The sequence below is a fragment of the Muscardinus avellanarius genome (assembly GCF_963383645.1).
Source record: "Muscardinus avellanarius genome assembly, chromosome: 2".
Taxonomy (NCBI): Eukaryota; Metazoa; Chordata; class Mammalia; order Rodentia; family Gliridae; genus Muscardinus; species Muscardinus avellanarius.
The window spans coordinates 100,468,218-100,480,923 of NC_137787.1; the positions used below are offsets into that span (position 1 = coordinate 100,468,218).

Below are 12,706 nucleotides of genomic sequence, written 5' to 3' on the forward strand. Positions count from 1 at the left end.
AGGCTGAGGCAGGAGGATCATAGATTTGAGGCTAACTTGGTGAGACCCCATTTCAAAGTAAAAAATGCAAAGTGGTAAGGGTGTAGCTGGGAGGTAGAATGCCCCTGGGTTCAATCCCTTATCTCTCTCTCTCTCTCACACACACACACACATACCACCACCACCACCACCACCACCACCACCACCTCCACCACCAGTAGCTCACAGAGGGTAGCTCCTGCTTCTTTTGCTTAGGGAGTGGCTGCTTGGTAATCCAACTGGGCCTCTTGGTGTGTTGAACCCCTTATCTTGTCTACTTTCAACCTCAAGATTCTTCTTCCTGGCAAGCTCTTATTCCAGTCATTTGAGCTATTGGTTCAGCACACTTACCGCTTCCTAGGCATTCAGGCATGGGTCTGTATGTTGCGAGGCATCAGGGAAAAAAAGTTCGAAGCCGATGACTTAGTGGCGCTTCTGTCCTACTGGGTAGAGGGTGCAGTGGGCACTCGGTTCATCATGCATAAGTGAACCGATAGTGTGGCAGAAGATACGTGCTACGGATAAAAAACATGTGGAGAAAGACAAAGGACAGCTAAGTTGGGGAGTTGGGCAGGTTTCAGTATTAAACAGGGCGGCGGGACAGGCCCAGCTGGCGTGCTGGCAACAGACCTGAAGAAGGTGAGAGTGTGGCCCCAGGGACCTCTGGGCAAGTCTGCCCCAGGTAAAGGAGCAACTGGCTGCAGGAGGAGGGCAGGGAGGCCCGAGAGGCTGGAGTGGGCTAAGCAGCTGTGGTGTGCAGGGGAGGAGTCAGAGCATGGGGGCTTCCTTCATTATAAGGATGCTGGGCTTTACGTGGAGTGACAGCTCTGAAAGCACCCTGGCTGTGTGCTGAGAACGGCCGGGGCAGAGGCAGAGGCAGAGGCAAGGTTGGGAGGTATTTTGATGGTTGATTCCCGTTAGAAATCTGAGTGCAAAAGGATGTTTCACTGCCAAGTGGCCCAGAACACGATCCAGCGGCACCCCTTGGCCCCACAGCAGCAATAGTCCTTTCTTTTCTTTTTCTTGGAGATGTGGAAGAGAGGCAGCAGAGACCCAGGGCCCTCCTTCTAGAGGTCTTGGCAACGGTTTGCCTGTCTGCAGACAGGCAGAGAAGAGGTGGGTGGGCAGTGCCAGTGGCTTGCCTGGGGCTGATGATACGTTTTCAGGGTTGTCTAGGGAAGAAAAAGTACTCTGGAAGAATGATGTTTTTGGCTTTGAGAACATGGCCAGGGTACCACTTGATATCATTTGCGAGAGCCAGACCCTACAGAAGGAAATTCTGGAGGCTGATGTTCACGTAGCACTTGGTATCTCTGGTATGTGCTTTGCTAGAACCTGCAGGCATGCAGGTCAAGTGACTGACCTTCCCCTCAAGCTGCTGGGGGCCTTGCCTGTGGCTCTGATGGGGTCAGCTAGGTACCACGGGGGCCTGGCAGCAGAGGGGCTGAGTAAGGCCGATCCATAAATTCTATTCTAGATAGATAAAAATAAAAGGTCACGCAACAGTGCTGCAGCTGAGGATGAGTAGTTTCATGGACTAATCAGGTTGGTTCTTTTGTTTTTTAAACAACTTTCCCATCTCCACCGAATTCAACAACCTGTCACTAACTTTTGTAGTTCACGATAATCTTGTCTGAGTAGGACAGAGAGTCTGGAAGCCGTTGGAGCTTCTGTTGAAGAGAATTAGATGATAGATAAGTAAAATCTGAGTTCTGCCCCTTCTGCAGCCTGGGTCCCAGCAAGCAGGAGAGCGTCTGACTGCAGGTGGGCGCTGGAAAGCTGGGCCCCAGCTGAGTTAGTTGCATGGCTGCGAGGGAGGCGGCTGCCAGGCATCTGAGTGATAGGGGCGCTCTAATTAAAGTGGGATTGATTTATTAACAGAGCTTTCCTGGTCACATAATTTAACAACTTGGAGGTGTTATGGGGCCTGGGGTATTGCTAAAGAGTGCTAAGGCTCAAGATAATTATTGCCTGACTTTGCAGAGAATGACAGATGGGTCCTCATTGTTGCTGTAAATCTAGCTGGGGATTGAAATGGCATTCTTTGTTTAATGTTGTGGAGGGGCTCGCCCATTAGTCCCGCTAGCCCCGCTGGCACGCTCCTCTCTTCATTTCCAAGGCTCTTTGTCTCAACCTTCCAGGACCCTCCCTCCGAGCCCCTACTTATTCAGCTGAGGGATTTGCATTTGGCTTTGCCTTAACCATGGGTTGCCTGGGTCCCCTTCATTTTCCAGCTGTCTTTCTGTTTGGTTTTGAGTTTCAGCCAGTGTGCTTTTGGGCCCTGTGCGACTTAGTTAAAAAAGATCTGGTCTCTTAACCAGACCTGTATAAATATTTATTCAAGGCGGCTGTTGTGTGTGCTTCTGGGAGTGTAGCTCTTATTACCCCCCTGGGCTTGTAAATGAACGTGGAGTGTAGGACGAGCATCCTAAAAGGCAGGAGGTCTCTCAGACTGGGAGGACGCCTTGCTTCTGCTCTGCAGCCTGGCCTGCCTCCCCCCACCCCCGCACCACCACTGTTAACTCTTTGGGCCATTAGTAACCCATTTGTGGAGGTTAAGATAGTATAGAAAAGATGGATTTCAGAAAGTTAAACATAAAAAGACACACATCATTCAAGAGCTGGAATAGTAATGTGCTTTCCTGTTGTTGCAGCCTGCCCCCAGATGTACTTCAAAATCTGGCTTCTGCTATTTTCATTTTAGACCTTCGGTTTTACTTTCTTCTGATTTGAATGGTTATATAGGATGATCGTAGAACATGTGTGTGTATATGGAGGGGGAGTAGAAAAGGAAGAACACTCAAAATGCTCCCAGCCCTCAAATGATAAAAATAGTTCTTTCTAGCTGCATTTTAAAAACACAGTTGTACTGTAAAGAGAGAAGTATCACATAAATCATTTTGTATCTTTCCCCAGTCACGCCATGTTAACACCTTCCTGCTCTCCTTGGCCTTGCCCTACGTGACCTCAGACACGCAGAGGCTCTACCTCAGGGCCTTAGCACTGCCTTCCCGTTATGTGGAAGGCTCTTTCTCTGGGTAACTTAACTACATGGCTTATGTTCTTACTTCCTTGGAGTCTTTGCTTAAATGCCATCATCTTTGTGAGGCCTCTTCTGACTTCTCCATTCAGTTTTCACCTTCACTAATCAGAATCCCTCACCCAGACCCATCCTTCCCCAGGAACCCAGTGCTCACGTCATCAACATGCTGCCCATCTGTTTATTATCAACATCATTATTCTGCTTACTATGCCAATATATGCATTCAGCAACAGTACTCTACATACCCATTTAAAAATAGCTACATGTGCCCAGCGTGGTGGCGCACACTTGTAATCCCAGCATACAGGAGGCTGAGACAGGAAGATCATGGATTGTGGACAGCCTCAGCTACTTAGTGAGGCCCTTTGCAACTCAGTGAGACCCTGTTTCAAAAATAATGAATAAAACATTGGGCTGGGGGTATAGCTCGAAGGTAGAATGCCCCTGGGTTCCATCCCCAGTACTAAAACAAACAAACAAACAAACAAACAAAATAGCTACATGTAGCCTATTCATAAAAAGACCATCCATGATCATTGCTTCACTACTGGACATTTTCATTGGATCCAATAGTTTGCTATTAAAAGTCACATGAACTTATTATGAACCTTTTGTATATAGCAGTTTTTCATTTTTTAGGCATTAAAAGAAGTTATTGAATGTGGTAGTATTAGGCCAAACTATATTGTATTAAGACTAATTTGGCTGCAAGTCATAGGAACTCATCTGGCTTAAACAATTAAAGAAATTGAGAAATTAAACAATTGAGAAATTATTGGGTGTATGTATTGAGGAATCCAGGGACAGATTTCAGACAAGGCTGACTTCAGAGGTTCAGTTGGTATTCTCATGGCTTTCATCTGCCTCTTTTCTTATGTCCACTTCCTCTGTGTTGACTTCGTTTGGAGGCAGTCTCCACCCGTCTATGTCAAAATCACTACCTAGAGCTCCCGTCTTCATACTTCCAACTCTACTGCCTCCTAGAAAGACACCTCCTTCCCATATTTTAAACCAAGAAAAAACTTGGGAAAGGTTCTCACTGGCTCAAATTGAATTATAGCACCTTAGAATCATTATCTTTGAACATGGGACAACTTAATGGGATATACCAGAGTGAGGATAATGTTATTCTACCCACATCATTAATCTGAGGGTGGAGCAGGTAAGGTTCCCCGGAGGAAAATCAGGATATTCCCACAGGGAGGGAGAATGGATGCTGGGCCAGTCTCAAATACATCTTCTTGTTACCTATGTACATTTTAAGGATACCTGGTCTTAGTAAAAAGAAAAAGTAGGTGTGGTTCACACCTGTAATCCCAGTACTTGGGATGTTGAAACGGGGTGTCAGGGGTGGGGGGAATTCAGGTTTTAGACCAGCCTCAGCACCTTAGTGAGACCCTACTTCAAAATTAAAAAAAAAAAAAAAAAAAAAAAAAAAAACGGTAGAGCAAGAGAGGAGCTTGTCCCATCCCAAGTATTCATTTTAGATGTATAATTGCAGGCTAATCAATTGGCAAAGCATTTCTACTCTCCTGTGGGGGAGGAAGTGGTGGGAAGCCTATGCCGCAGCTCCCTGGAGCCGGATGAGGCTCCCCGTAGCCTGCAGTTGCATGCCTTGTAGGCTCTTGGTGGCCACCAGTCCCATAAGTGCACATTTGAGTTATGAGGGGTGGAGTCAGGTTCAAATGTGAGAAGCAGAAACATGCTTGAAGACTCCCCTAGGGGCTTCTGGCAACAGTGCATCCAGGTGAAGTTGGATGTTGCCAGCAATCCTGAGCAGAGCAGCCACCGGGTGTTAAACAGGCCCTGCACAGGTGTGCTGACAGCCTTGGCGACTTCATTTTCCTCAGCTCTGTGGCCCCTGACTCCACCTTCAGAGAGGTCTGTGTCATGGCTGCCTGCCTGCCTGGCTGCCCATCTCTTCATGGATATTGCCATTTATAGCATAAATATTGGGGTTGGCAGGGCCCATATCTATTGTCCACGGTTAAATCCAACACCTGCTTCATAAGCAGTGTTGAACCTGGTTGCCCCTAAGGTGGCTTTTTGCTGTGCTCAGTCACCTATACATGTAGCTCTGGGGGCCCCTACCACTTCTTCTAGGCCTTGGGTGGCTGTCTTGGCTCAGACCTGCTATTTTTCAAGTAGAACCCATTTTTAGCATGCAGGAAGTTGGAAATATCTCAGTGAAAACCCCATGACTCTGGAGCTATAGCTCAGCATAGCACACTGATTGGCACACGTGGGGTCTTAGGTTTAACCCCCAGCTCCGCAAAAGTAGGCCCCATGGCTTGCTCTATCTCTTCATGGGGATAGGAGCTGTCTAAACTGATATGGTCCTTTCTGTCGAGTTCATTCTTCTCCTGGTATTAGGATAGGATTGTGACAAATTTTGGGCCAAAGAAAATGAAGTTGTTACTTGACATTCTCCATAAATTTCCAAAAGCCCATTTGAACTCTTTGATTCAGGTCCTGTGCTAGTGACTGTTTGTTGTTACTTAATAGCAGGAGCCGGGAACTGTCTACAGAGGACACTGCCAGAGTGAAGTCTGCATGGAGGGCCCTTCAGGGGGCACTCAAGTCCCCATGCAATTTTTGGCAGCCCTCTCTTTCCATGGCATCATGAAAATTGGATGGAGGCAATTTACAAGTAAATGACACGTCTCTGTTAAGTGAGTCAACCTGGAGTCCTCTTGCTTGCCGTTTCCTTGGTGCAGAGAGGACGGAATAGTACATTCCACGTGTGCTCTAGGTTGTCCATCCACTGGGCCAGCTTACCTCACTCACTCAGCAGGACTTCCCAGCATTATTCTGAGAGTATTTGAAGTCATGGACATTGGACTCCTGTGGAGCCAGGAGTCTGCTTGCTGTTCAGTTGTTGTCTCTGTTGTTGGATTTCCAGTCGTGACGTGAGTTTCCTGTGTTTATCATCATCAAGTAGGCATTTTTCATTCTGAAATCTGTAGCACACACTCTATAGATGTCTCTTATTACCAAATAACTCACTTGCAAGAATTTTTTTTTTTGGTGGTACTGGGGTGGAACCCAGAGGCTTTATACCTCTGAGCTATACTCCCAGACCTGTTTTATATTTTATTTGGAAACAGGGTCTCACTAAGTTGCTGAGAGCCTCACTAAGTAGCTGAAGTAGCTGAGGCTGGCTTCGAACCTGTGCGATCCTCCTGTCTCAGCCTCCCAAGCGCGGGAGTACAAGCGTGCGCCATCACGCCTGGCTCGCAAGCATTTTAAACTCATAGTTTACCACTTTTTTAAGCTGGTGGATTTCTGTGATGGCATGGGAAGGGGAGCGTACCTCCGTCTGTGCCTGGTCTGTGCTACCCAGGTCAGAGAGCCCAGGTGGAGGCAGAGTGGGAGCTTGGGCCCAGCAGCTCTTCTTTAATCTGTTCTAGATTTTGAGTATAAGACGTTAGTGGAAGAACCAGATCCACAGAAGGATTGCAGGTTCACAGCCAGCCTCAGAAGCTTAGTGAGGCCCTGTTTCAAAATAAAAAATAAAGCCGGGCGTGGTGGCGCACGCTTGTAATCCCCGCACTTGGGAGGCGGAGACAGGAGGATCGTGCTGGCTTAAGATACCCTGTTTCCAAATTTAAAAATATAAAATAGGTCTGAGAGTGTAGCCCAGAAGTAGAAGGGTTTCCAGGAACCCCAGTACCACCAAAAAAACAAAAACAAAATAAAGAATTAAAAAAATAGGGCTGGGAGTATAGCTCAAAGATAGAATGCCCCTGGGTTCAATTCCCAGTCCTGAAAAAAAAAAAAAAAAAAAAAAAAGGTAGTAGGAGTTAAAAGGTTTCCACTACTGATTTAAAAAAAAAAAAGCAGCTAAGATGTTAAAATGTTCTACAAACAGATTGTAAAGGAAAAAACCAGACACCCTTTTGACCTCTATGAAATTTTATTATGGTTATTTAGCAGTTACTAGGCACTTAGCATAAGCTGGTTTTATAGGGCCTCTCTGTGCTCAGGGCAGGGCAGCCCTACCAGGAATCAGCTGCCTCTTTGAACACGCCAGCTTGATCCATGAGTTACTTCTCTTTGGGAAGACCCACTATTATTTTATACCATATACCTGTGTTGCCAAGAAAGCTAAAGCCAGGGACTGTGCACAGCGGATTCTGCCCCTCTCCCTGGGCCAGTGAACCGACACCAGGAGTATCTTGAACTGCTCATGTCCAATACAGGGGAGGAGAAGGGTTTAATGGGCTGTATTCCACCTCACACAGCCTCAAGACTGGCCTGGCTGATTTGTAGGGAAGAATTTGAAATGTTAGGAAAGCGTTAGGTTTTCTTTCTCTCCAGGGTTGTGTGTGCCCCATGCTTGTTTTTCTGCTTTTCAGTCTCCATAGCAAACAAGGGTAGATTACAGCTTCAGTGTTTCCAGTTTTCACTTTTAACTAATAAATTGACCAACCAGGGCTCTCCCACAGTCTCAAGTCTTAAAGCACAGAATGAATGATGTTTAATACACTTTGGGTCAGGTGACCCCTTCGTGACCAGACTCTGGGGCACACAGCATGACATGATTTTCTGGAGCCTGTTCCTGGACCTTATAGACCGGATGAAGACAAGCATCATCGGGGTGAAATGAAGTCCACATAGGGGTGACCTCTTTATCTATCTCTTGCCCACTTGCAACAGCTGGTCTCAGCTACAAGCTTTGTTGTAGGGTTAAATATGGCTTTTTTTTTTTTTTTTTTTGAGATCTGCCTTTACTGAGTCAAACTAAGGACAGTCTTTGAGGCTGACCATGGCTTTGGCACAAAACACAATTAGGCAAAAGTGCCACCCAATTGTCTTGTAACCCAAATTTTTGGATATAGGTAAAATATTTTAGTTATAATTATAGCATCTGTGTTTTTAGACATGTATTGTTTAATCTGAGATAATTTGTGACTTTTAAAAACAGCTGTATTGATGTCTATTCTGCACTTTAAACTCCCTTGGGCAAAAGACTTTTCCATCCTATGTTAGCACTGGTGTATGCGTTGGAGGCCGTCACTAGTTACTGTGTTACGAAAAAGTTTGGGTAGGTGCCGTTTCACTTTGAAAATTTTACATAGTTCCCAGTTCTCTGTTTCCAGTTTCTAAATCCTCAAAGTCTCAGAAGTCACTGGCAACTTCTTAGGTTTATTCTGAAGCTGACCCTGGAGTGCTCCGGGCACCAGGAAGCCTCCCGGAGGTTGTTGCAAGTGGAGTTTAGAACTCTTTCACTCTTCTCTCTTTTAAAACTCTCAGATTTTCCTAGGAAAGTTAATTTTTAACTTTATTCTCTTGAAACTTTTCCTTTGGTGTTAAAAGGCCATATGAAATGTGTTAATTTACACACAGGTGAGAGAACTTGTCCGTGAGGTTTTAAATATTCTGAATAATATTTTCTTTCTTTTTAGCTGTCTCCGTTATGAGGTACAGCGCCTCTGCTTTTGGGTTTGCAGTAAGTAACTTGAAATGTACTTTCATGAAGTTTCACACGTTTTTCTTGAGCCCATGAATCTCACCCTGAGTTCTTAAGTAAGAGGGTGGCTAGCATAGGACACACACACACACACACACACACACACACACACACACACACACTTTAGCAAGCCTTCCATGGCCCCTCTTTAATCCTTTTTCCCCTTCAGCCCTTTTCTTCCTCTCTCTCATTCAAACAAAACCATTGCATTTTGTATAGAATATCAAAGTGTTGGTAGACTTCCTGGAGCCCTTAGGGACTCCCACCCTCACCCCTGGGCCCAGGTAGAACAGTCCCATTGAAAGGCACAAAGAGCACCCTCACCCAAGTACTTTACTTGGGATGTACAGGAAAATACTGTGATTATCTTGCTTGCCATGGGGGAACCATATTTGAGAACCGTGTACCTCCCATCCTCTAGCCCAAATTTCCAGAGTGCTTATAGTCAGGGGCTCTGGGAAAGAGCCCGCCACCCTACAGGGGCCGTGGCTCTGCTACTGTGAGGGTCCTGAGCGGCTGTGTAGAAACATCCAGAAACCTCTACACTCTGAGTTACTCATTCAGCTATTGAGTCACATTACGGTCATCCTGTCTTTAGAGTCATGCCCTGTTCACTCTGGAAAAACACTGAAGTCCCTTCTCCTCCTCCTAGTTTGATGCCATCCTGGATGTCCTGTCATCGGCGATCGTCCTGTGGCGCTACAGCAATGCGGCCGCCGTGCACTCCGCCCATAGGGAGTACATGTAAGTGGATTCTGACCTTTTCCAGGCTGCAGAACCCTTGCAAGTAGCCGCTCGGCACAAATCACCCTGCGGCTTTCATCTCTGTGATGAGAACTGGGTCCCCACGTTGCCTTTGAGGGCAGCGGGTGCGGTGTCTACGTAGCATGTGACAAACCTCTTTGGGCTGGTCGGAGAGATGGGCACACTTTCGTAATTCTGCTCTTCGCTCTGGAGTGAATGTCTGTTTGCTTGTCCATCCTTCTGTCCATCCATTTGCCCATCTGCTTATCTATCATCCATTCTCTCTCTTTAGTATTGAAATCTATCTTCTTTTGGATTTTGTGTAAGGTGAGCACATCATTGTAATTTACAGAAGACACCCTGAGGGCATTTTAAATGATGCTACATGCCTTCCAGCTTTCTCCATATTGGAGGATGAAGCTTCATCCTATGGGTGAAGATTCTGAGTTTGAGAGATTTGTGTTTCTGACCATAAAACACATCTTTTCCAATTTCCACATCATTGTAGCATTTGTAACCTCCGGGGTAGTAAGAGCACAGGCTCCAGAGTCAGATTTCTCGATCTTACTTTTGGTGTGTGTTTGGTGCTAGGAATTAGAACAGAGGGCCTCACTCATGCTACGCAAAAGCTCTACCACTGAGAGACACCCCCAGTCTCCAGAGTAAGATTGCTTTGCTTTAAAGACCAGTATTTAGCCGGGCGTGGTGGCGCACGCTTGTGATCCCCGCGCTTGGGAGGCTGAGACAGGAGGATCGCACGGGTTCGAAGCCAGCCTCAGCTACTTAGTGAGGCTCTCAGCAACTTAGTGAGACCCTGTTTCCAAATAAAGTATAAAATAGGTCTGGGAATATAGCCTGGAGGTAGAAAGCCTCTGGGTTCCACCTCCAGTACCAACAATAAATAAATAAATAAATAAATACCAGCATTTGGCAGCTCTGGGACTATTCCTTCATCTGGAATAGCAGGAAAACAATTTCCCCTTCACAGGAGTGTTGTGATGAATACACAGATGCAAATAGACATATATTAATTCACATGTATGTATATATGCATGTATGTATGCATGTATGTATGCGTGTGTGTGTTTGTGTGTGTTCAGGCACCAGGGCAGGAGTTTTACCCTATTTCTACAGTTTTTGGATGGTTGAACACAAATGAGCAAATATTCCCTGCTGAGGTCCACAGTGATGCTCAGGTAAAAGGTATTCTCGAATTGGATGTTAAACTGTACTCAAACATGCCAGGGTTGAGGTTATTTCTTTTGTGCCAGGGGATTCAGACAGCAGTCTGAGATTGAATGTACCATGGGAAACTTCTGGAAAACAGCACTAACAAATTCACTAACCAGAACAAATTTTAAACTCATGTCATTGTTGGCTTAGGTAGTACACAAAACTTTTTATGTGTTAAATCTTTAATTTGATGTGCCTTAGCTCTTTTAACAAATATGAAGGATCAAACTTGAGATATCAGCTGGGTGTGGTGGTGAACACTCGTAATCCCAGTATTTGGAAGGCTGAGACAGGAGCATCGAGGTTTGAGGCCAGCCTCGGCTACTTAGTGAGGCCTTCTGCAACTTAGTGAGACCCTGTTTCCAAATAAAGAATAAAATGCTTACCTGGCAGGGGAGATACCATGATCTTGAAGGGAGTTTTCCCAGGTTGAGGCTTATTCATTGCATGCCAGATGTGTTGACCCCTGCATTTCCCCAAATGTGGGAAACTTGACTGCATAATTTGTGGTAGTGGGGGACTGCGTTTGCACTCTCCCCTATAAAAAAAAAGAATGAATGAAGAAATAGGGCTAGAGGTGTGGCTCGGAGGTAAAATGCCCCAGAGTTCTATCTCCAGTAACACACACACACACACACACACACACACACACACCCCTTGAGATATCATAGATAATATAATTTTTGATAACATGTGTTGATTTGTGGCTGAAAAATTAAGACAATAATAGGAGCAAATTAATTTTGTAATATTTCAAATGATCGTTGCATAATGATGAAGTTGGATCAGTATTGGTCTGGGTGAAGGAGCAGTTAGTATATCCATGAAACCTGTTCTGTAGGCATTTGAGGAATTGAGTAAAAACAACCTAGAGAGTGCTGTATAGAATTAGGCTTGAATCTCAGAAGAACACACACCTGATCTTTGGTTCTATAATTTTACTATCCAATATTCTTGTCCTAGGGCAATAATTTAGCACTAGCATTTGCTGTGTCACTGTGTAACCAAACAGATGTGTTTGAAGTATAAAATACACACAAAGTTCCAAAGACTTACTAAGAAAAAAAAGAATATGATACTTTTACTAATTTGAAAGTATTGATTATATGTTATATCAGAATATTTTGAATATATTCGCTAAACTACTAAAACCAATTTTTCATGTTTACTTTTTAAATGTGGCTTCTAGAAATTTAAATTTGCATACTTGTCTTGCATATATAGGAGAAATATAAAGCATTTAAGGAAAAAGCTCTTCTGTCTGTCTTTTCTATTTTATTTTAGAGTTAAGGATCAGGAATTTGATCTATAGTTACAGAAGAAATTGAATTCAGAGTTTCCAAATTTCTCTCTTCTGATTGTTTTTAAATCTGATTTTCCTCCCACTAAAAAGATTTTCATACATATTAGTCACAAAGTCACAAATTATCAGAGATTTCTTTTTATTCTTTTATTTTTCTTTGTGATATTGGGGATTAAACCCAAGTGGGTTCTACCTCCGAGCTATACTATCAGCCCTTTTTTAAAACAGGGTGCCTCTAAGTTGCACAGACTGGCCTTGAACTTGCCATCCTCCTGCCTCAGGTTCCAGAGTAGCTGGAATTACAGGCTTGTGCCACAGCACTGGCTATTGTGGTTTTTCGAACATTTACCAGGTGGCCTGGAGGTTTTCCCGGATTGAGATTCATGACAAGAAATATCTTCAGTGTCACTGTTTTAAGTTTGTTTTGTTTTTATTTTGATACTGATGATTGAACCCAGGGAAAATCTACCTCTGAGCTATATTCCCAGCCCTTTTTATTTTGAAACAGGATTTCACTAAGTGGCTGAGGCTGGCCTTGAACCTGTGATTTCTGGGCTGTTGGTGCCTGGAGGAAGGTAGATCATCACTTCTCTATCATCACAGAATGTAATTGTTTGTTTTGTTGCATTTTTTATTTTGATAAAAAAAACACACACAAGATAAAATTTTTCATCTCTACCACTTTTTTTTTTTTTTTTTTTTTGGTGGTCCTGGGTGTGGAACCCAGAGGCTTTCTACCTCCGGGCTATACTCCCAGACCTATTTTATATTTTATTTGGAAACAGGGTGTCACTAAGTTGCTGAGAGCCTCACTAAGTAGCTGAGGCTGGCTTTGAACCTGCACCATCCTCCTGTCTCAGCTTCCCAAGCACGGGGATTACAAGCGTGCGCC

At 44.6% G+C, this 12,706-nt stretch overlaps 1 protein-coding gene across 1 annotated transcript in view; it reads left to right on the top strand.

Moving 5' to 3' along the window:
* The window catches only part of TMEM163 (transmembrane protein 163), a gene marked incomplete at both ends in the record, with an annotated part of 229,422 nt that overhangs the window by 141,367 nt on the left and 75,349 nt on the right, over window positions 1-12,706 (top strand). The window contains 2 exons of the mRNA XM_080689011.1: window positions 8,470-8,513; window positions 9,187-9,278. Coding sequence (XP_080545137.1) covers window positions 8,470-8,513; window positions 9,187-9,278 — 136 coding nt within the window. The remainder of the gene's footprint in view (window positions 1-8,469; window positions 8,514-9,186; window positions 9,279-12,706) is intronic.